This window comes from Dermacentor albipictus, chromosome 6, assembly GCF_038994185.2.
Source record: "Dermacentor albipictus isolate Rhodes 1998 colony chromosome 6, USDA_Dalb.pri_finalv2, whole genome shotgun sequence".
Taxonomy (NCBI): Eukaryota; Metazoa; Arthropoda; class Arachnida; order Ixodida; family Ixodidae; genus Dermacentor; species Dermacentor albipictus.
Genome location: NC_091826.1, coordinates 102,134,097 through 102,158,745, shown reverse-complemented (window position 1 = coordinate 102,158,745; position 24,649 = coordinate 102,134,097). Strand labels below are relative to the sequence as shown.

General features: G+C 44.4%; 1 protein-coding gene across 2 annotated transcripts in view; it reads left to right on the top strand.

The window, feature by feature from the left end:
• Positions 1–24,649, top strand: part of Prim2 (DNA primase subunit 2) — a 90,997-nt gene that overhangs the window by 27,175 nt on the left and 39,173 nt on the right. For both annotated transcript variants that reach the window (XM_065446217.2, XM_065446218.2), the window contains exons 2-8: positions 10,023–10,176; positions 10,267–10,382; positions 12,385–12,464; positions 19,436–19,556; positions 19,671–19,766; positions 21,016–21,294; positions 22,847–23,029. In XM_065446217.2, coding sequence (XP_065302289.1) covers positions 10,023–10,176; positions 10,267–10,382; positions 12,385–12,464; positions 19,436–19,556; positions 19,671–19,766; positions 21,016–21,294; positions 22,847–23,029 — 1,029 coding nt within the window. The remainder of the gene's footprint in view (positions 1–10,022; positions 10,177–10,266; positions 10,383–12,384; positions 12,465–19,435; positions 19,557–19,670; positions 19,767–21,015; positions 21,295–22,846; positions 23,030–24,649) is intronic.

Genomic DNA, 24,649 nt, shown 5'->3' with positions numbered 1-24,649 from the left:
AACAAACAAACAAACGCGCACACACAGACACACACACAAAGACATTTACAAATCCAGCGCTTCCCGTGCACATAAAGAATGCGCGACCGCGACAGGAAAAAACCACAGCAAGCATTCAGCGAGCTCCGTACGTACATCACAATCCGTTGGCGGGCTAGTTGGTGCGAATCCATGGATACTTTGTTTAGCGGAAATATTTTGTTTAGCGGAATACTTTGTTTAGCAAACTAGCCCACGAACGCATTGTGCTGAACTATCTTTCTTCTACTGTGGGCCCTGATATTTGTGTGTCTATGTCATCTCCTGAAAAAAATCGCCTTGTCCTGTCGTCTTTCTTGTGTCGGTTGTTTTGCGCTAAACAAAGTATTCATGGATCCGTACGTACATGCATCATCTCCGCGACAACCATAACTGCTGATCCCGGAGGCCCTGTGTTGGCCATTATTTTTCATCTTGCCAGCATTGACTCAAGGCTGCAGCGACAGATGGCGCTACAGTAGGCCGGCGAGCTGTCAATAGCATCAAGAGCTGTCAAGAGTTATCAAAATGTCGAGATCATCTTTGGTTATCAGGTACAATAAGCAGGAAAAAACTTCGCTGGGCGTTACGTATTTGTGGACCGGAAATAAATGCACAGAGAAAAATGAAGAGTTAGTGGAATGCATAAGTGCTGATATTAAGAATTTCGGGAATGATGCTGAAATTATCCTATTAGGTGATATGAATGCCCACATACACGACTTAGATGGCTATACCGACAACAAGAAGTCAATGCTGGTCCTTTGTGAGCAACATAACCTCGTTATCGTGAATACAGGGCCTAAGTGAGAGGGGCAGATCACGTGGGAAGTGCGAATTCGGCAATCAGCCATTGATTACTCTCTGATGACAGAATAAATTCATGATAAGTTGAGAGAAATGGTCATTAATGAGGAAGGGTGTAGCAGTATAGGGTGTGGACATAAACGCATCATTTTGAAAATGGGATATATAGTTGGGAAAGAGAGCAAAGAGTGCAAAATGGCCCGTACAAATTTGAACACTGAATATATAAGAAATATAGTCACTAGAGTCGAGGAAGAATTGGGCAAATGACCAAGTAAAGAGTCGGAATACAGTGAGCTTCTAAGTGTAATAACGACAGAAGTACGGAAAGAGAAAGAACATGTTCGTTGGAAAGCCAAAAAGAAACCGAAAAGCTGGTGGAACAGGGCGAAACGAGAAGCGATCGCCGGACGACAGAGAGCATCCCGAGAGCACAGGCAGGCAAAGAAGGCGCAATTGCCGCAGGATAAAGTAAGCAGTAAATGGGAAATATACCGGGAGAAAAAGTGTCTGGTTCAAATATTGGTGCAAGCCAAGATAAAAGGTGAAAGTGAACGTTGGCCGTCAGAAATACGTGAGAAAAAGGAGGCCGCTCCTAGAGTATTTTGGAACCACATAAAATTATGCAGGAAGTCCAACAACAATACAACAGCATGTCCTAGACGAAGATGGAAACAAACTGGAAGGGGAAGTGGCTTTAAATTACACACGAAAAGTAACAGCCGAATTTTTCCAAGGCAATTACGAGATTGTATTCGAAGAACGAAAGAGAATGAAAGCCAACCAGATGGCAAAGGAGCTGGTGAGTGATTGAGTGAAGAAACTTTGTTGTGAATGCCTGCAGAACGGTTAGCCTTCCCCTGTTAAGGAGGCGTTACCGTGACGCGGCCATGACGTCTTCGCGGCGTGTGGCGCCTCTACTTTGGCCGCGGCCGCACTAGTCCATTTGGTCGACCGTGCCTGCCCCTCTTTTGGGGTGGCAGCCTCCCTCCGGTTTCGCTCGGTCGTTGCCTTTCGAGGGCCCCCCAGATATGCTGGACGGCCTGGGTTTGGACATCTTGGTCATAGCACCTCGTTGCGGCCTCGAGCCGCGGCGGGATCGTTGTTATCGTTGCAGCTTCGTGCGGATTCTTAGCACAGTCTCAAAGGATGCGAGCTGCAGTGGCTCTTTCCTTTCGGCGCACACAACACAGATCACTTTCATAAACACTTGGACACACGTGCCTCATCAGCACCGGGGTGAATAACGACCCCGTTTGAAATTGTCGATATAAAACCGCCTCCTTACGGGTCAAGCCCGAATGAGGTGGCGGCATAGTCCTTCGCTCTAGTCGGTACCATTTCACAATTTCGTTGTAGGAAGTCATTTTGTCCTTGGTTTCCCACCACCACGACGGGTCGGCTGTAGTAGCAGCGGCACGGTTGGTTAGTCCTCCCGCCGCCGCGTTCGCCGTCTCGTTGTGGTTAGCGTTGCCGCGATCCGACACATCACTGCCCATGTGGGCCGGAAACCACTTTATCACCACACACCGACTTTCACTCACGAGATTGACCGCACGCAACACACGCGCGGCTTCACCACACACCCTTGCTCTGGCGTAATTTTTCACTGCCGTCCTAGAATCACAGAGCACAGTCGTGCACTCGGGGTCGGCGATGGCCAAAGCAATGGCCACCTCCTCGGCTGGATGCGCCCCTCGAGTCCGCACACTCGCCGCTGTTCTAGTTGCACCAGTCGATGCCCCGACGACTGCAGCGGCGGATGCCTTTCTGTCATGTGGATACTCTGCCGCGTCCACAAACACGGCACCCCTGTCTTTGGCATGGAGATTGATGAGCGCCTTGGCCCTTGCAGCCCGCCGCTCTTTGTGGAACTCAGGGTACATGTTTCTTGGCACCGGACATACCCGTGGCCTTCTACTAATTGCGTCCGGTACAGGCACTGCAGTTCTGTGCGACACCCTCTTAATGAGGAGCTGGGGCTGACAAATTTTAACTGGAAGAAAGCCGAAGAGAAAATTCCTAAGCGCACAGCCACAGGGCTAGACGAGGTTCCCGTTAGGCTGATTAATGAACTACGACTAAAAAGTGAGGAAGCTCAAGTGAAAACAGTGGAAAAAACTTTAAAAGATAGAAGAATACCAGATAGTTGGCGACAAAGTAGAATGAATTTAATTTATAAAGGCAAGGGGCACAAAGATAAATTTCACTCGTATAGACCGTTCACCATTACATCGGTAATCTACAGGCTAGCAATGCAGGCAATCAAATTAAAGCTGCGATCATGGGCAGAGAATAATGGCATTGTGGGAGAACTTCAGAATGGCTTCGGAATAGATAGGTACGTGTATGGATGACAACTTATTTGTTCTTACTGAGTGTACTGAAATATCAAGAGTAGAAAGCAGACCGTTATATTTGGCTTTTTTTAGACATTGCGGGAGCGTATGACAGTGTAGACCGCAACATATTGTGGGATATTTTGGAACGGGAAGGTCTAGGTGACGGTTGTCTGCAGCTTTTGAGAGAGATTTACCTAGAAAATACCGGTTCCGTTGAATGGGAAGAGATGAGGAGCGAGGAGAAAGTTGACATCAACAATGGACTGAGGCAGGGGTGCCCTTTGTCCCCGCTGCTGTTTATGATGTACACAGTGAGGATGGAGAGGGCGCTAGAAGGAAGTACTACCGGGTTTAATCTCTCATACAATCAGGCGAATACAGTAGTAGAGCAGCAGCTTCCAGGTTTATTTTTTGCGGACAACATTGTGTTGCTAGCTAACAAGCAAAGTGATTTGCAACGTGTGGCTAATATCTGGACAGGAAGGCGAGAATTTACGTTTGAAATTTAGCGTTAGAAAATCAGGTGTTCTGGTATTCAATAAAACAGTGAACAGACAGTGACAATACAGGGCCAGGAAATATCTCGGGTAAGAGAATATAAATACCTTGGTATATGGATAAACGAAGGCAATAGATATATGGAAACACAAGAAAAAACAATATCAGTAAAGGGGAAGAGAAATGCAGCCATAATGAAGCACAGAGCGCCATGGGGACACAATAGGTACGAGGTACTTCGGGGTATGTGGAAATGTGTAATGGTTACCGGACTTACTTTTGGAAATGCGGTTGTTTGCTTGAAATCAGGGGTACAATCAGGACTCGATGGGAACCAAATGTCAGTGGGTCGCCTAGCATTGGGCGCTCACGGGAAGACTACAAATGAAGCTGTGCAGGGTGATATGGGCGGGACTACGTTTAAAGTGAGGGAAGCTCACAGTGAAATTGAATATGAAGAAAGACTGAGAAATGTGGAAGAAAGTAAATGGGCTGGGAGAGTGTTTAGGTATCTGTACAGGAAAAACGTTGATTCACAGTGGAGGAAAAGCACTAGGAAGCTTCCCAGCAAGTATGCGGCCTGTAGGGTGGGCGACACAGCAACAGAAAACGCCAAGCGGAAAGTCAGAGAGGCTGAAGTATTCCCACTGGTGGCGGCAATGGAAAAGAAACCTACCATGAGTAACTACCTAAGAGGAAAAAAAAAACGAAATCAGGAAAGAAACAATTTATGATATTTCAAAGGGAAGCTCATTACTCTCCGAAGCGAGATCGGGATGCCTTAGAACACGCACCTATAAAGCGAGATATAAGAAGGAAGAACAAGCATGTGCTTACTGCGGTAAAGCTTGGGAAACGATGGAGCATGTTTTATTAGAATGTGAAGACATCTGCCGAGCGGTCGATTTAGGCACCACTGGCCTCCTTGAAGCGCTTGGGTTCAGCGAAAGCAGGGCAAAAGTAAACTGGTCCCCAATAGAGACTAGAAAGAGGCGATTGGAAGATTGGTGGAAGAAAAGTAGGGAAACGACAGAAAACGGAGACGTACAAAAGCAAAGTTCGCAACAAGTGGTCAGCAAATTTTGTTGTGGGAGTTCATATTGTTTTTTTTTCTTGTTTAGCCCTGTAGGTAGGACATTAGGCAGTATAATAGCAAGAACTTGGTGGCGCAACCCAGCGCCCTGTCCCAAAGGGGACGCTCATAACATGCATCCATCCATCCGAGCTCCAGCACGCCCGGCCGTCATCGCAAAAAGAGGCACGTTTTCGCCGCCGGACGACACACTGCCCTATGCCAGTACACCACAGTGTAGGTTATGGCTTAGAGTTTCCAGCTCTGTTGGGCTGCTGAGCACGAGGTCGCATGATCGAATGCCGGCCACGGCGGCCGCATTTCAATGAGGACGAAATGCGAAAACACTCGTGTACTTAGGTTTAGGTGCAAGTTAAGGAACCCCAGGTGGTCGAAATTTCCGGAGTCCCCCACTACGGCGTGTTCGGCACGTAAAATCCCATAATTTAATTTTTTTTAGAGTTTCGTGCTACTAGTGATATAAACCTGTGAACGACCATTTTATAGAATTACTTCCTCTTGTAGTTGGAGAGGCCGCAGACCCTGTGCCACGTTTAACCGGATGTATGTTAGCAATTCGCTGCCAGGAACGTAACGTTCGCGGTTCACCTGCCTGCTTCTAAGTCGAAGGCAGATTTGTGCATATCCTGCTGAAACGATGTCCATCAGCGACGAAACACCTAAAAACATCAAAAAAATCTGGCAAGCCAGAAAGGCGGGGCGTCGCCGGGAAAGCGGGTGAGCCCGATGACGATACCGCACCACCCATCCGCTCCGCATTTTTCAGGGCCTCTGTTTGAGTACATCAGATTTTTTGGAAAAACTACGGCAGACTGTTTCTCGAAGGCTGGAGACCGAGGTCGAATACTTTACTCATTCAGTGTTTTCTTTTTTCATCACGCCTTTTCCCGACCAGACGGGATTCCATCAAAGCCAGAATTTCAACCAACTTGCTCAAGCTCAGAGCCTATGGCAAGTGCCGAACGATGCCGCGAGAACAAAGGAGTCTGAAATATATATTGTCACAGCCTAGTCCACGTCCGCGCACAAACCATGTCCGCGCACTGTCTTGAAGCGCGAAATAGACATTCGACAGCTTTTGCTGGGAGCCCCAGTCATTGTAACTCACGACACGCTCAAATTGGTCAAGCCAATCTTGGACATCTTCAAAAGTGTCGCCATGGAAACTTTCTGGTATCTTAGGATTCTGCAGCGTCACCTGCGATGGAGTTGCAGTAGCCATGGCGGAAGTAGGTAGACGCGATCCAGCAGGGTCCTGCACAGGGTTGAACTCGGCCGTCAGGCCTAGCAGGCGGCGACTGTACCGGTGAACAGGAGTTTCGATGAACGAAGGTGATTCCGTTTTCGAGGTATGGCTCCGCGAAGGGGTGCCGAGCATGAGGCAATCCTACCCCGCACCTCCACCAGTGTCGCAGCCTAGTAGAAGACGGGAAAGCCGGCGTAGAGGACGTATATGGAAGCACTTTACCAGAGCAGTCAACTCGACGTCCTTGTCGTCCCTGTTTTTCCACTCGCGCGCTACTTCAGCGTCGTTCTCATCGCCTAGCACATACCCGCGGTGACCATATAGGATGTGGCAATATATAACACGCTTAGTATATCGATAACTTACAGGCAGGCAGTTATTTTTTCTTAATATGTATAATATTTTCCAGACTAAGGTGCCATCTTGGCTTTAGCCGTATCTTCTTAGGTATACTACGGTGATGAAGGGATGTCCTACGCGTTTTCTGGCACGTGCCTGGCTGCTTGGCAAACCATGGACTCCTCTTCTTCGGCATTTGAGGGATCTTGTTGCCAACCAAACTGGCCACTGTAACAATTTCGTTCTCATGAACAAATGGGGAGGACTACGTTGACGTATCGACAATTAGGGTTGCCTCAGAAATGTCTTTCTGATATATACATACGTTTCCGTTATTCGCTAGAATTAGAACATCACAACGGCAAGCCAAATTCCTTTGTATACGTAGTTTTATGTTCGTGCTATATTGGGGGCGAGCTCCACCACTGGAAAAGCTGGCGCGACCGTCGCCGTGACGTGGCATGAGGGATCACATGGACACAGCGGCCGCGTCGGCTGCTTCGCAAGCGCCGAAGCGAGCTGAAACCGAAACTTTAAAGTCCCACCTGCGCTGCGGTTCTGATTAAGTGGTGAGGCTTTACCGCCTTGGGTGTCTGCTTGACGACATTCTAAAGTACTATAATAGGTTGGTGGCTGCCTTTGAGGCGTGGAGCATTGTAGGCTACTTGTCGGTGCCGCAGTGCCGGACGTACGCAACGGAGCCCAGTGTCAGCCTTATTCACACGTAGCCGCAGGACAAGGAGCTGCGTGAAGATTGGCTGGCGAAACTTAGAGCCGGCAGACAGCCATCGGCTACAACTCGGGTATGCAGCAAGCACAGACGCGAGGAAGACTTCTTCTACGGCGCCGGGGCTGCGATGTTTGGTGAGTAGCAGAATATGCGCACTGAGACGCTCGCCCGCGCCCGCTGCCCGGCTAATATCATGACGATTTGGTCTATGAACTTGTTGATGCTAGATACTCGCAAGTTCACTGGAACGGAACGGGAGCGTTAAGACGCACATTAAAAAAAGCATGGCATATGGTCATGTTTGTGTCATGAATTAATGCACTGGATTAAGAAAAAGAAGCAGAGGGAAATCGCATGCTGAGCCGACCGATAAACATACAGTGCGACGCAACTTGAGAACTAATAATGAAGTGTCCAAGAATTTAGACGACAAAAAAAGATTGAGTCGTCGCGACGGCACATCACAGTCGCCGTAGGCGTCGAAGTCTCTATAACGAAATAATTTTGGAACCGTTCTGACAGCGTCCACCCAGCAATGGTTGTAGTGTACTGTCAAATGCCCATATGCTGCGGCCTGAAGCTCACGGCACGGTGCGAAAACGCGCTCACAGCGAAAGCGAAACATTGTGCGCGGACATGCGTGCAGACGCGCTGTCGGTCGCTGCGAACCCGTGCGATCGCTGCATTGAGGCTCCATTAATTCTGTTATGCCCCATCTGGTTATACAGACAGCCCACTAAAAGAAGATATTTCACATAGTTTACTCTCAGCGTTTGCCTAGCTTTCACGCAAGGAGCCGGTTTGGGAGACTCCGTCGAGGCGACTGGTACATATTCGGTAAAGAGATAGCGTCTGTAAACCATTCTGTGCTTTCAGTTTGCAGAAGATTACTGTATGGAGAGTCAAAAACTTCCCTAGTTTTGAGAGTACCTACACATTGACTCCAAAATGCGATCTTTCCGCAAGATTTGAGCAACAACTGTGCAGCGGTGCGCGCAAAATATATATATATATATATATATTTCGAAGAAGCGCAGCGAAACATGCAGCACCCTGTACAGTCGTCGTCGTTTCAGACTCGTCATCCCATTGTCGTGATGCCTTCGACGTTCCGTCGACGTCATTCCTTCTTCGTCGTTCTATCATTGTCGTGAAGAAGAAGGGGCTCTAGCCGAAACGTCTTTTCATTTTTTTTTTCACTCAATGTCTTGAATGCTTGTTCAGTGTTTTCTTTTTTCATCACGCCTTTTCCCGACCAGACGGGATTCCATCAAAGCCAGAATTTCACCCATTATCGTCACGTTGTCAAACAGTCGTCGGCCAGCCATCATGGCCATGGCCGGCCGACCGTGGAGAGCGAATGTCAAGGCGAAGTGAGCTATCCCGGATGCATTGTAGGTCTCTGCACATACAGTCGAAACAATGGATATCTCAGAGTGACCACTACTGATTCTAAATAAAGGTGTAACCCGAAATACGACGTGTCGCTACATGGGTTGAATGGTTATCGCATTAACGACTATTAACAATTACCGACTATTTGAATAGCGCGAGATGAGCTCGAGCACAATGGTTAACCCTAATTGTTATTGCTACTTCATACGAAACTGCAGCTTTTTTTAATGCGTTAGCATTAGGAGCGTCAAAAAGGAAAAAAAAAGTACATGTGTTTGAAGTCGGTCACATGGTCACGCGCGCCCGTGTACGTGTGTCGCGTGATTGCCTGAATAACACTTTACAATGTGGAAGCACGACTTAAATCATGGGTCCAGGGTCTGATAGAGGTGCTACGTAATACTCGCGTATTTCTCCTGAATGAACCGCTAAATCGCCAGCGAATTTTTTTTTTTTTTTAACAAGTGTGTACAATTCTTGGTGTTTGCAACAACACGAAGTTTTAGCCACGAGTTTGAAATAAGATGCCTTGCTAGTAATTCCTAAGCCAGCGTTCCATCTGCCGGCCTCTCCATATTAGAGGTACACGCCTATTGTCGGGAAAGTTTTTTTTTTTCGCGTTGTTTGATTGCCGCCGCACTTTTATTGTGTATTGTGCACACATGACTTCCTATCAGGACCTAAACTGGCTGGCTGCCGTCTGGCTGCCAACTAGATGTTCTAGTACACTCTACTGCCAACGGACTGCCAGACGAAATTCTTCTTCGAAAATTGAAGAAGCCCAATGACATATTAGGGCATGCACACTGAATTCATCCGGCGGGCTCAGGCCGGGCCTAAAAGCTTGCAGCTACATGGGCACGGCAGCATAAAAGTGCGGGTCTCGGCCGGGCCGAAAAATTGGACCCTTGTAGTACTCCACAAAAAGCCAAGGAAAGGGCTTTCTCGCAGAATAGGTAGTCTTCAAAATCTGACGTTCGCGACGTGTTTCAGGCTCCGGCAATAGCTTTCGCCTCATGCAATTGGCAAACGCGTAGCCTTTGAGATCTGCATTCAGTGTGGGCCGTCGCTGGGGCGTAGGTTTGGACACCACATATTATAGAAATCAGAAATAATATGCGAGTGTAATAATGAATAGAAATAATATATTAATATTCAACTTCAACTTTACGCATATTTTATAAAGCACTGTTCATCTTCATAACACGATCTGCTTCAAGGTTTGCATAGCCTCCGATATCGTAAAAGAAAAGCGTAATGAAGCCGTTTGTTCTCAGATAGACAGAATTAGCGCAGTGTACAAACGTAAAAAAATTGAGCTGTGACAGAGTTAGTAAGGGCAGAAAAAATAAACGAAAGATAAACTCTTGAAAATTTTATGTCTGACTTACAGCGCCACCTTAAAAAGATTAAAATTCACTGTGCTCAAACAGATCAGTGTGGCCCAATTTTTTGCGGGAAAAGTTTCGCGCGTTAATCTTGGTGCGGTTGCGTGTAGTGTGTGTCGTTGTAGTCTGCTGCTTGCTTTGCGACGTTTAGTGCCTCGAAATGCAGTTTGCAGGCCACAAGAGACGACGGCACGTCGCAGTCGGCGATCCCCTGGCAGAATACGCTGGCCGGAAGACGCTTTTGCACTTCTACAATATTCCTCCTACCGACAACATACCGCTGAGCGACTTCGAAGAGGTCGCCCTCGAAAGACTGAAGGGTAACGTTGCGCTTTCATTGAGCGTTTTCTGAATCTGTTTTCATTCGCGAGACTACGACTTCGTGCCTGATCGTGATGTTTCCCGCTCAGTTCTGAAAGTTTTCGAGGTCGCCGAAGCTAAGTTCAACAACAAGCGCTCTCAGGAGTACGCCAGCGCAGTGATGGACGACCTCCGAAAGCAGAAACTGAAAGCCTTCGTTAGTCGGGTGAGATTCAGCAATCCCACACTACTGGTGGATGTTGTTATTATAACTGTAGTGCGTGCCTTGCAATCGATACTCGCTACTGTTTAACGTGTGCAGTAGCCCGTATATCTAGCCGTGTCGCGACTTCGACGCGCAGCCGAAAACTGCATTCCCAACAAATTGTGAGTGCGGTCAATTTCGCCGTAAAATAATGGCTGATCGATTACGACTAATCGGCTCGCGTAACTTTAATTTACTGTATGTGTACCTTAATTTTCGAACCATGTGCACTTGCATAGTTTCCAATTGACCCCTTCAGCTGCGAACGCCAGTACACCGTCCCAAAAACGGAAGAACTAGCAAAAATGGCGACATTAAAACATGTTTCATTCGCCTGAAGACGTTTCGAATTAGACATGCCCTGCAAAATTGGCTGATTTGCGCCAAGTGGGTTAGAAGATTGTAGTGGAACAAAGACTTCTTAGCGTTGTTATTGGCTCGCATCTACGCTTTATTTAGCCTATAATCAAACGTATATTGCAAAAGGACTAGTATGTGCTTTGTAGTTGGCTCAGTTTTTTCGGTGTTTATATATCTATACTTTTCGTGTTTTCTAAGCGAGGCCCTGAAATGGCTGTGGGTTTTGGAAGCACGCTGCAATAGCCTATCTGTTCCAGTTGATTGATTGATAGATATAAATCTTAACATAGAAAAGGACTGACTAGGAGGCCTATAATAGGGGAGGGGTTAAATAGAAGGGAAAGGAGGATACTACGAACAACAGTCGAATATCTGAAACATTTTGCAGAGGGAATTGTTGCGCCTAAAGAAGTTTGAATAAAAACTTAAAACTTTCTTCTTGGTTTCTGTATTATATGAGATTGAAGATGGAAGAAATGGGATAAATGCAGAGCAGTGAAAGACGTTCATATTTGCATTGTTGGCCTCCTTGTCTCTCAATCGCACTGTTTACAATGAAAGCTCGTTAATTCGAACTTCAATAATTCGAATTTATGGATAATTCGAACTGTATGATTTGGTCCGGCCAAGCTCCACAGAAGTCTATGTATAAAAAAGTCCGTTAATTCGAACGCGAGAAGGTTCCCTCACGGATAATTCGAACTACGCTCGCCTGGCACACGGCCAGAGAAACACGCCTCCTGCCTACACACAAGGCTGCATTGCCTCCGAAACGGAGAGAACAGCGAGAGAAGGCAAAATCGGAAAAAATCTAACCTGCGCGGGGTCAGCCAGAAGCCAGCGGCGGCTGCCGCCTCTCAGTTCTACGTAACCTCCGAGTCTTCTTGCCCGTTGCGAATCTCGAAGGCTTTACAAATCTTGTACAGCTGCTAATGTTGTGCAGAGATGGCACGGCAAGCGCCAAAACACAGCGAATCAAGTACATCGCAGCTGCGCTTGCAATCAAGAACCAACGAATCAGGACCTTCGCCACCTTCACATGTTCAGCGTCTTTGTCTCGGCAGTTTTCATCCGTTGTGCACCTCTGTTTTCAGATTAGGAGGTATCGGCCATCGCGATTCATTGTAATGGTGTTAAGCTTCGGCTAACGTTCGTTTCGGTGGACATCGGTAGTGGGGCACAGTCGGACCCAGAGCTTCGACTTGAAGATGGCGTGTGCCCGCAGCAAACGCCATCACTTTCTGACATGCCCTAGTGCTTCCAAATCGCAGTGTACTGTTGCTCTCCTCCACTTTCATTAGTTCGAACTTTCGTTAACTCGAACTCAAGCGGCTTCCCCTTGCGGTTCGAATTAACGAGCTTTTACTGTATTTGATGAGACAACTTAAAGCAAATGGTGTATTGGTGCTTTCATGTGTTCGTCCCAACAAACGTCAAACAATTTGGCCAGTTTTTTTTTGTGTGTGATAAATGCTTAAAAAGTTAAAATTTCGTCAAAGAAATTGTACCCAAAGCAGTTAATTTGAGGTTGCTGGGTGTTTCTTCCTTCTGCCTGTTTATATAGGTTTCAACAGTTAACCGACTGCCTCTTGTCCTTTGCCAGGTAACCGACGACAACGGTGCTGCTATTGTACGCAAGGACAACTTGTCTTTCTTCATCCTTATGCTTGCCTTCTGTGAAACGTGAGCCAAGTTGTTTCTGCTACGTTTATTTTTTATTGTCAGAGCGGGAGCATTGATGTAACTTAAATTAAGGATTTTTATAAAGCTACATTGATGTCGTCCAAATTGAAAGGCCTTGTAGAAGCTTTCAGATGTTATGAATTACATTCGAAAATTGATGGCTGGATGAATAGATGATGAAGCAGAAATTTTTCCCGTTGTCTTGCTTAGAGTGAAATTATTACAATGTTGCATAATTGAAAGAAAGTGTCTTACTACTGAAAAAAAAAAAAATGGTCCTTCATCCAAGAGTAGTATGAAGGTACAAGCATGAACTAAGCACAAAGTAGATTAGTTTAGGCAACCATCCTGCCATTGCTGATCTACACCTTTTTCTTTTACCTCCTGACCGGCAGTGAAACCAGTCAACACATGTGAAGTAGTTCACTCTGAATGTGCATGTGGTAGTGATTTCTCATTTCTTCCTGACAAACCAGGCAACTAATTACACGAAATTCCTTTTTGAATGCTGCAAACTGAGAAGTATTATCTTCCTGTCAAATATTAGCATAAGCAGCTATGGTAAGTTTGACTTCACTCTTTTAAAAATTGGAAGAAGCACATAGCTTACTTCGCAAGAAGTGGAGTGCATGCTTGTTCCATAATTAGAATACAGTGGCAGCGATACTATATGAAGTCACAAGATTATTTATGCAAACATATTTTGACATCCGCATACTAAAACGTATATCAACACTACTAAAAAAAATTCAGAGGGGGGGCAGTCTGCTTAATGTTGTTTAAGTATGCCTGCAATACGTCTGTTTCACTGTTTTCTTTTTTAAATAAAAATAATGGAATAGGGACTTTGCAAACAAGATAAATTCAATCAACCGGGACACTTATAGTTATTAGTGAACCAGAAGCCTGCACCTGATGCTGCCCATACATTCCACCCCTTTCAGCCCTGCAAACTTGTCGCCCGCATTCACTTTTATTAATATGCAAATTTTGCAAGGACAAACCTGATCAAGCATTCCTTCCTTTCCCGTGCAGTTGCTGACTGGAACATTTTGCTTGAAGTAAGGGCTTGCTTGTTTGTGCTCAAAGGATGCATTTTTTTTCCTAGCGGAAAGGACTACGCACGTAGACCGAGATAAAAGACAGAACTGCTGGACTTCAGACCTTTAGAGCACTTTGCAGAAAAGAGAAAGAAAGAAAAAACATCTTGAAAACTCTCTTCCTTTTCATGAGCCTGTACTTGTTGCAATAGCATTAAATGCTCATCTATATCAGATTGTCGTGACAACTCTCATTTTTTGTACAACGTCAATAATAAAGAATTGTTTCATACAGTATCGTATAAATATTTGGGTGTTCACCTAACCGAAAATCTCTCCTGGACAGACCATATTGCAGCCGTTTGCGCAAAAGCTTCAAGGACATTAGGTTACCTACGTCGTAATCTGGGTAATTCACCTTCAAACATCCGCAAATTGGCCTATCAGACATTTGTTCGTCCACAGCTCGAGTATGCATCATCCATCTGGTCCCCACATCCTACATACTTAATCGACATGCTTGAATCAGTCCAGAACCGAGCTGCCCGTTTCATTTCACGTAATTATAGCCATCACTCCAGCGTAACGCAAATGAAACTCGATCATTCCATACAGCCTTTAGTTCTTCGCCGTAATATCGCTTTGTTATCCTTGTTTCACAAATATGTTTATAATGCCACACAATCCACACTACATATCCAGACCGCCTCGAGCACGTCTCGTCGATTATATAACCACTTAAGTTTTGCGCGCATGTACGGTACGACACATGCTTTTAACTTTTCCGCACTCCCTACGGCCATTCGCTTGTGGAACAATCTGCCTGATCACATTGCTTCCGAGTCAGATCAAGAAAAATTTCGTCATCTCCTACACGAGCATTTTTCATAACAGCACTTACAAATCACTTTATCTTGTTTCTAACACTTGGCAATCTGCTTCGAACTTCTTGTGATACTTTTTTTTTATGCATTGCTATCTCGCTCTTGTGAATTGCTATGTTATGCTGTATCGTGTGTTCACTTGTATGCTCTGTATATATTATTGCTTTTTTTGCGTCTTTTTCCCTTAATATCACTTCAAGAATTGTACTCCCTGATATGTTCATTTTTTGTGTATTTGACTTTCTAGTATTAATGCCTTACGTTAAGTTTTACTCAAGTTATTTCCTTAAGTGTACCTTTGTGGCCTTTCATTACTTCAGTTGTTTGTGTTTCATGTTTCAATCTTGATAGTAATGTTGGTGAGTCCTGTATTGAGGTGTATCTTTTGTATACCACTTTAGAAGGCTGCTTACTCTGTAACCCCCCTTACACAATGCCCCCATGGGGCCTGTAAGGTATTTTAAATAAATAAATAAATATAGCAGCACATTTTCTGTAAAGGAAGGCTTCCTATGTGCCCGTCAATTTCCTTGTAGCGTAGATGCATAAATCAGTGCAGGTGCTATTATTTGGTAAAATGGAACACTATTAATGTTAACGAGTTTGTATAAAAGGTAGAAGGTGAAGATCTCCATAGAGCTGGCATAAAATGAATGCTGTTAAAGGGAAGAAAATGAAGCTTTTGAACATTGCCTTCGATCCGTAGAAGATATCAGTGCCTGTGCTACCTGACTTTTATGCTTCCTTAACTCTTTTCTTTTATAAACATTACATTGATTTTGGCACTTTTATTATGCTTTATTGAGTGCTTTTGAATTTCAACATTCTGAAATGTTGAAACTGTTCCCATTAATTGAATTCTTGTCCCTTCTGCTTGGGCATTCTGGTCCGCAATATTCAATAACTGAAATAAATAAGTGCTTTGTCAGTAATGTATTTTTTCCCGAACATATTGGTATGTAATGCCGCCAGGAATTCTATTGTGGTACCTTTTATTTTGCTGCCCGAATTTTTTTCTTAAATCACTGCCCACACATGCAGTTATCAATTTTTGTCATTGTCAGCCTTCCTTGCATTTTGTGCCAGCTTTCGCATTTAGTCGTTCATTTCCTGACCAGCTTATCTCAATATTGATTGTCCAATCGGCAAAGTTTAAGGGAAAAAAAGAGACTAAGAAGAATGTACAAAATTTAAAAAAAAACTAATTGAATATATGACTGGCCATTACAAAGTCTTATGGCAGTGCTACTAAGGTTGCGCAAAACAGCTTTGAAACTATTCTGAGAACAAGCAGGAAGAAAAGGCGTGAATCGGGCATCATCGCCACAAAGGCTCACACTAAGGCTTCAATTCTTCTGGCTTACACGACCTCTGAAGTGCTGCTGGAAAGCTTTCAAATGACTAGTTGTACACCATGTGTTGTGTCTCAAGGGCCATGCAATGAGTAATGGAGCTGGAGATGGTAGGCATAACATTAAGAGGTCAGAAGAGGGCAGTATAGGTTTGTGACGAAATGGGGTTAGCTGATAGCTGAAAGGGGCTGGGCCAGTTGTTCCATGAATTGGAGTTGGGCGGGCCATGTAGTGCATAGAATAGATGAGCGGTGGTCTAATACATTTACAGAATGGGCACCAAGTGAAAGGAAGCGTATTCGGGGACAGCAGAGAACTATATGCTCTGATGGAATTGGAAAGTTTGCCGGCCTAAAGATTGTGAGCTGATGGTATCACAGGGATGGGAGTGCTGCGCCAATTGCGCCAACTTGCACCAAACCATCAAGCTGTGCCAACCTGTGCCAAAACGCTACTTTCAAATGAAGTTGCCAAATTTATCAGGATGTGCATGTCTAGTGGAAAGCACACAGCCATAGATATGCTTTGGCTAGCGCTTAGCCCGGCAATCTCAAGCCTAAGTAATCTGTTTCAGCGTTGGCGTCTTTGGAGTGTGGGCACGTTTGGTGGCACAACTGTAGCTAGGCCACAAGAAAATGAAAAATGTTTTATGCTATACAATGCCTTTTGAATATTTTATAAAAGTGTTGCACGTTTGCGTATATGCGGACCAGCTAAATATGAGTTGAACTGGTGTCCATATCATGAGCCGGTCGGGAAGGAAAGCAGCACTGAATGAATAAGGTTGTAGTCTGCTCAGCGTATAGCTTATCAGTTTTGTTATGAATTTTAGCACTTGATTTTGCGCCCTGTTGGTACATCTGAGTCGATAAATTGGTGAATGTTGTGCATGGCACGTTGTAAATCTATTTTGCATGTGGACCACATACGGTTACCAGGTTGATAGTGCAGCACGCTGACAAAAGACCTGCTTGCTTTCACAAAACTTCTTCGTCACAATTATCCAATGACAACTGCAATCGTCATTCAAATCTGGCACTCGGGCTACGCTTTTTTCTTCCCGGCCACACCACACAAAATAAGGTTCCTGCTGCCGCAAAAAGTAAGCCAAGGATGTAAAGTTTCATATTTAGTCATCCTTAATGGCCAAATTGTGATCATGATCAAACGTTCGGCGAAATCGCAAACCTTCAAAATTGCGTTCATGTCAACGATATTCACTACACCACTTGTGCAGATCAAGTCCAAAAATTTTCATGAACCATTGTTCGGTGAAGAAAATATCAGTTGCCATCATACACTGGCTTTATGGAGCCTGTGGCGGAACCACAAATAAGCCCAAATAGCCATGCTTATTCAAAATATCGGACGACGACGCGAACTAGAAAGTCAGTAAGCAAACATGTTTATCCCTTTACTATCTTCAAAAATATCTTGGATCTTTTTCTTGGCAAGCAATGTGAAATACTGGTAAACATGCAGTGACCACTACGTCTGTGGTATTCTGTGGTATCCTGTTATCTTGACTGAAAGTCACCAAGAATTAAAAATTATCTGAGGGCACTTTGCAAACGGAGTTCAGTGTACCTTGATGGGTCTTATTCATGGTGGCCACTGTGAATATTTGTTGTTCATTGTGCACGAATACTTTTAGTTAGCTCAACTTATAAATTAACTAATTGATTGATTGAATGAAAAAGTTGTGCATGACGTTTACAAATGACCGATAACAGCATTTAAAATAATCTAGGATTTGTGAACCACCCGCTGTGGTGGCATAGTGGTTTTGGTGTTGCGCTGCCAAGCCTGAGGTAGCGGGATCAAATCCTGATCCCGGCCGCATTTCGACAGGGGCAAAATGCAAAAACGCCTGCGTACTGTGCATTGAGTGCACGTTAAAGAACCCCAGGTAGTCAAACTTAACCTGAAGTCCCCCACTGTGGCATGCCTCATAGTCATATCGTGGTTTTGACACGTAACACCCCAGAGTTTATTTTAATTTCATTCGTTAAGACTTCTTTTAACAAGAAAGAAAGCCCATGAGATAAATGAATAAGTAAAAACCCACCACACACCAAAGATTGCATCAATCTTTGCATAAACCTCGTCAAATAAGGGCATTGAAAACAAGCAGCTGCGCTTTTTTTTTCTAAGCATGTTAGAGCCGCATCAGCAGTTTTTGGCGTGTATCTTCAGTCTCTATCAAAAGTGAAGTAGCATGCTCTTGTAACAGTTCGCTTTCTATGCCATTATAAGACCGTGGTCTGGGTTTGCACATTCATGATATGCATGATGCACTGAAGACGACATTTACGTCTGAGGCCACTTATATTGCTGGTGCAGGGATCCAGTATCGCTTTGATATTTTTAATTTTGCGGGCTCTTTCTTTTTTTTCGGAAATAAGGATCAAACAAGACCTAGGTCACTATACACGCTGTAATGGTCATTTCTCTATGTATTCCACAACCTTTGCATTGGCACCTTATTGAATAAGTAAGGTAATAAATGTTAGTTCATTAGAATGAAATATTAGGTGCTTGTTCACAATGAAAAAAAAAAGAAACTCGCATTAACGCTGGACTGCCAACATAGGGTGAGCGCCGTTTATGGAAAGCCCTCGCTTATTTTTTCTTGGCCATATTTACCAGGCATAACCATTGTGCAATTTAATGGTGGTTTCTGAGAAACCTGTATGGGTTTCCGTTGTAACTTCAGGCTACTGTTGGGTGGAGGACAACCTTTCCCTGTCATGAATTTTGCTCACCTTGCGGTCTTTTGCTGAACTGATCTTCTGTAACGTAATAGTATTCTGCGACGTCTAATACAGAACATCTTTTCTTCATATGCTTGTATTTCACTAATACTGACATTTACCAAGCTGCTCCAAAATGGACAATTCATGTTCCAAACCTGCTCCGAAGTGTCAAATTTGCTGCTCCCAGAGCTGCTTCAAAATTTCCTTGGCCGTTTCCATCCCTGGTATCATTGCAGAGGGAATATAGACAACTGCCTATGACGATTGTGGAAGAAACCTTGACAGTGCACATTTTGCATTTGCTTCATTCAATCTGCTTCTTTGCCTCTGTGCTACAAAGATCTGTGATACACTTCTCTTTGCCCGTATGAGACTAGGAGTGTGCAGGAGATGTTCCAAGTTTTTGAACGAGGTTATTGCCAGTGAACTGAAACTCTGCGATTGGTTATGGTTTATCGATTCCGGGTAACCATCCAACAGTTGTGTCAACTTTGGCAGCACTGGGCTGTCATCAGAGCACGCTGTTTTGAAAAGGTTCACATAATGGGAATACTAACTAAGGTGTGACTTAAAAAAAAATCCCATTGCATCTGCTGGTATACCGACAGAGTTAGGCTTATTGATTGAGGGTTGGCTGATAGTGAACTGTCATCTTTCAGCTGACAAAAGTCATAGCTTAAAGAAAAAAAACACTGAGCATAACAGGATGTCAGCAACTACCTGCTGTTGCTTTTCAGCTATTCTTGAACGTATGGAAACAGTGCAGGGACGAAACAAAGGAGGTGGATGAACAAAGTGCTGACTGTTAACCACGATTTATTGTACTCAAAGCTATGTCATTCTTCCTCTTTCTTCCCATCTTTTCACTGTGCCTATGTTCGAATATGTTCTGAACAGCCCAGATAAGCACTGCTTTACAGTGGATCACTTTTCTTGTAGGCCAGCACAACGGCGTTGGTTTACGAGCCAAGAGATGGACCTTTTCCGGTTTCGATTCCAAAACGAGAGTGCAGCTGGCATCCAGGCTTTCCTCAAGGACACCAACATGGAGTTCACACCAGTGAGTTCAGGTTTTTATGGATTTATATTGCTCCTTTTTTTGTATTTTTATTCTGCACTGCTATTAAGCTTTGTTTGGCGTCAGTAATTCTGATGTGTGTGCCGACCTTTGCAGATCTCTGCAGACGAGAAAGCAAAGTATTTTCAAGAGATAGTTGCTGCATCACCTGATATGACAGCTGCAAAGCTGGATTCCATGGATGTTTACAAGGTATGATGAAGCATCTTTAGTTCCAAACCAGCAATTCATTGTTGCATAGTTAAAGGTAGTTTTGACATGCACAATACTTAAAAAAAGAAGCATCCCTAAAGAAAGAGCGTCACATGTCCGAAGAAGGAAGTCGTGAGCATTGAAATAGCTTGCTCAGATTTTTTGCCAGCTGCAACTGAACAGCAGCAAGCACTTGGACATTATTGGCGCAATATTTAAGAGAGTCATTAAGTGCAGCTTAGCAATTCATATTTTACCAAAGCAGCAAGACACGTGCTGCCAAAGCGACTATATTTACCTATGCGTAAAACCCTCAACCTCCCTCCGATCCCGTTTTCCTTCTTGGCCTTGACGAACCACACAAGAAAAAGTGTTCAGATTTAAAATAGGTGAAACATTGTTGCAAGAAGTGAGCTGCTTTTATATGCATAAAGTAAATTTTAGGTGATTTAAAGCTATTTCAGGCATAAGAAAGATTGGTCTTGATAAACATCATCATTGACACATTCATCTTTAGCCACTCACTAATGTTTCCATTTGATATGCAGTCACTTGTGTCATAGCTAAAGTTCCTGCTTTTGGTTTCAGCTTTTATTTTGTTGACGCTGCCTGCAATGCCAAACTTTTAGAAAAGGCTTTGCTGCATTAATGGCTCATAACCAATCAGGCATTTACATTCAAAAGTTAGCGAAGGGGCTTGCATTGCGCAGATTTTTTAAAGGTGGGAGAACATTTTCTACCCTATTAGAAATACTTTCATGCAAGAAAATTGCTTGTCTAATGCATAAGGATACAAAGTTGGGCAAGTTGATACTGTAACATATTCTTGGTTTGTAGAACAAAGTGACTCAGACACACAGAATAGAAGTCAAGACGAGCGCTAACTTTCAACGAAGTCTTAAGTGATGAAATGGATAAAATGAAATTTATTGATTCATTGGATCCAGAATCAACACACTGGCTATGAAAGATGTCTTATTGGAGGGCTGTATGGCAGTGTTGAACATCTGGGGTTCTTTGACTTGAGCCTACATGGAAGTACACAAGTTTTGCTTTGCACCACCATTGGAATGGGGCCACTCCGGCTAGGAATCGAACCCAGAATCTCGTCCTCGACAGTTGCAGCGCCATGGCCAACGAGCCATCGACGTGGGTGAAGAGACAAACTGAGGGAAAAGGAAAGGGCGGGGCATGCAAAGGCAGTAATTGCAGTACGAGGCAAGCACCCTAACCCTTTTCTGCAATGCAGGTATCCTTCCTCGACGTGCTTCCTCTGGTGTCAGACCGAACCGTCTACCTGCGTCATGGCGAGGCGTACGTTCCGAGCGAGTACCTCATCACGCTGGTTGAGTCGCAGTACCGGGCACATCTGTCGCACATGCTGGCGCAGACGACGCGTATCTTCCATCGCCTCGAAGAAGACGAACGCATCGTGCCCGTCTTGCGTGCCCTGGCCAACTTTGACGCTGGCAGCGGGTTTGATGCCTCGCGGCCTACGGACTCTGTCAGCCCCGAAATGATTGACCAGGTGCATACCGTGTACTTGGCCTCACTTCCTTTCACCGACTGGGTAATCCTGGCTTCAAGGCTGGGACATCTTATAGTACTATCATGAATTAATGGAATGAGGTTGGAAAAGCAAGACACATCAAATGAAACCAATGCCTATTTTCATTCCATGGAGATGCATATTGAGGGACAGGGAAAAAAGGACTTTTTATTTTTTGGCAGAGTTAGGCTTATAGACAGCCCCTGGATAAATTACGTAGTAGTAGTAGAGTTAGGTGAAGCCAAGACTAGACAGACGCTGAATTACTATAAGGTGGCACACAAGAAACAAAACCTTAGTGATATAACAGTAAAGAATCACAAAGGTTGTGATCACATCAAGCAGACAAGCAATGAATCCATTGTAGATACATACACAAACACCCTAGAAAATGGATAGTGGAGCAGTGACCACGGTATTGCTATGGTAGAGCACCGCAGATGTAATGTGGAAGATGGGGCCTTTGCTCCCGCCTGCTAAAAGTTCTTTATTTATGCTTATTACTTTTGCATTTTAATTGAAAAGGACAGCCGGTTTTCCCTATTCCTTGGCTTCATTGTGTGTTTGCTTCACGGTGTTAAGCTAACAAAGTTGAGCCCATTGGTTGCTTTTGTTCTTGCTCACTCATTGCATAGTGAGCGTGCTACTGTATTAACTTTGACAGCCTTAATGCCATGAAGTAGCATTACGGATTTATTGGCCAGTTGCCTGCTCCTAAACTCATGTACCATGTGATGCCTGAGGTTGAAGTGATGCCCTGGATCCACCACCATGGACACTTCTTATTTCTGTCTCAATTAACAGATGGCAAAATTTCCGAAAATTCCTGTGTTCATTTAAACTAACTTGGGAGATCTTTGCGTGTTCCTTGCATAAGTTAAAGGCATCGTTGAAAAATTCTCGGGTACCTTTAGGGTGTTCGCACTTAACATCTAACTCTGTTTTGATTGCGTGCTTACTGAAAGCTCGCATAGATTTTATTTTTTATTTTTTTGCCAGCAGAATTGACCATTAGTGTGTTTGCTGTTGTAATAGATTAGCAGTGCATCACCTACTAGTTCAAATGTATGCACAACACCCATGCGTGGTGTATTTCTGTAAATACTGTATTTTCTTACATATAAGCAGCGCCAGAAATTCAAGTATAAAGTGAGTGTGCAAGCTGTGTGCAAATGTTGACTTCACGTGCGACTGCACTGCTCGCAGCAGTAAACACCGCACCTGATGGTGAAACTTGCTACGAAGCCGTTCGGCGTTTCAATGAATGCAAAAGGAAACGTGACAATAAGGCGAACATATGAGAACTAGATTGTTTTGTGAGCTTCAGTTTGTGCTGAAAATTGAGCTGCATTGTTTCCGTAAGTAGTGCATCTAAACTGTGTTATATGCAGTTGGTAGCAAGAATTATAAGTGCAATTTCGTTTTCGTGTTTTCTTTTTCAAGGTTTGCAGATCGGGATGGGGTTGATGAACAGAGCCTGGTTGTACATGCAAAAATGTGGTGGCACTTTGCCCTCTGTTCTTGCTTGCAGCTGTGTAAGGAGTCGTTCCCGATGTGTATGAAAGTAATGCACGCTGCGTTGCGGACAAACCATCATCTCCGGCACGGAGCCCGTATGCAGTATGGCCTGTTCCTGAAAGGCATCGGCCTTGCCCTTCAGGATGCCTTGCGTTTTTGGAGGGAGGAGTTCTCCAAGCACGTTGGCATTGAGAATGTGAGTATTTAATTTTTGTTGTCATAAATATGTTCACGATAGGTTGCATAGAATAAAATATGGGGACAAGAGGTGGATTTAATTTCTAGTGGTATTTCGTTAAAAAGAACCATAGTCACATGGTAGTGCACTCCAACAGCACGGGAGATCATAAAATATTCACATTATAAATTATTATTTATTATAACAAAGCTGTGCTGAATAGTGGTGTCACGACAGTTGTAAAATTCTTCAGATGCCCGTGTGCATTCACCTCACCTGACCATTATCACTGTGTGATCTCGAAATAACGAACTTCAATTTAATGAAATCCTCAATATAACACATTACAGTAGAACCCCACTGATACGTTCCTCATGCGTACATTTTCCCAGTTATAATGCCACTAAATCCCAGTCCCAGCAAAGTGCTCATAGACACCTGTGTATTATAATCCCCTTTGATACGTCGTCGTTCTTGCAACATTCCCACGCAGTGTGTGTGACTTTAGTGCATAATTACGAGAAAATATTAAGTGTGCCCATCTATAACTTTAAAAAATCTCAAAGAAATACATAAGCTGCACGAGACACACAAGCTGCACACTTCCAACCACCACCAAGGTGAACTTTTGACATGCCAGGGCCTTGGGGGTGGGGTATTGGTGGAAATCTTGCACACCTTGCACCGTTCGATATTTAAACACTGCCTTCATGACCACATGCCAATTTGACCACAGAATCAAGCAAAAATAGCAATACAGTCGACTCCCGTTAATACGAAGTTCACGAGGACCGCAAAAAACTTCGAATGAAATTAACTTCCAATTAAGCACAAAACACAAAAAGAGCACTTTATTGGTAGCGAAATCGAGTATTTTGTCTAAGAAAAATAGTCGGTCATCTTGCTCTGCTTCTTCTTGCCGAATTGCACTGCTGAAAGCAAGTTCTGCAGGCTGTAGGTGTGGCGGAACACTTCTTCCGCGTTACCTTCAGCGGCAAAAAAGCGCTCCGCGAGAGCAAGGCCCACAGCTGCATCGGCAGCCTTAGATTGCGGCTCGTCTTCAACGTCATCGTCGCTTTCCTGGGTCGCTTCCTGGGGCCGAATAATCTCCACAATCTCGTTATCCATTAGTGCACCGCACGTTTCGACCGCCTTGTCTACAACCACGTAATCTTCAAAATTGATGTCCCCGAGAGCATCACCAAAATCGGTCCCGTCAAGCTCGCTTGTTGATGCTTCCTCTGATGAAATTGTAGAGGCATCGTCCGAAAAAGCTGCCACAAGACCACAAGCCCTGAAGCAGTTTGCGGTTGTTTCTTACTTCACACGATCCCATGCTCGCGCTAACATGGGAATGGCACTGAGCAGGCTCACCTCGTATTTGGCGGAGTTATTCATACACAAAATCATGCACTTGAGGAGGTGCTGCCTGTACAAGACCTTAACATTCTTGATGATGCCTTGATCCATTGGCTGCAAAACAGCTGTTGTGTTTGCAGGCAAAAATACGAGGCATATTGCACTCAAGGCTGGCACATTCATGTGAGCACTGCAGTGATCCACAAGGAACAACACCTTGCGGTTCGAAGAAGCAAACTTGGGGTCCAGTTTCGTTATCCAGCTCTTGAAGATTTCGGC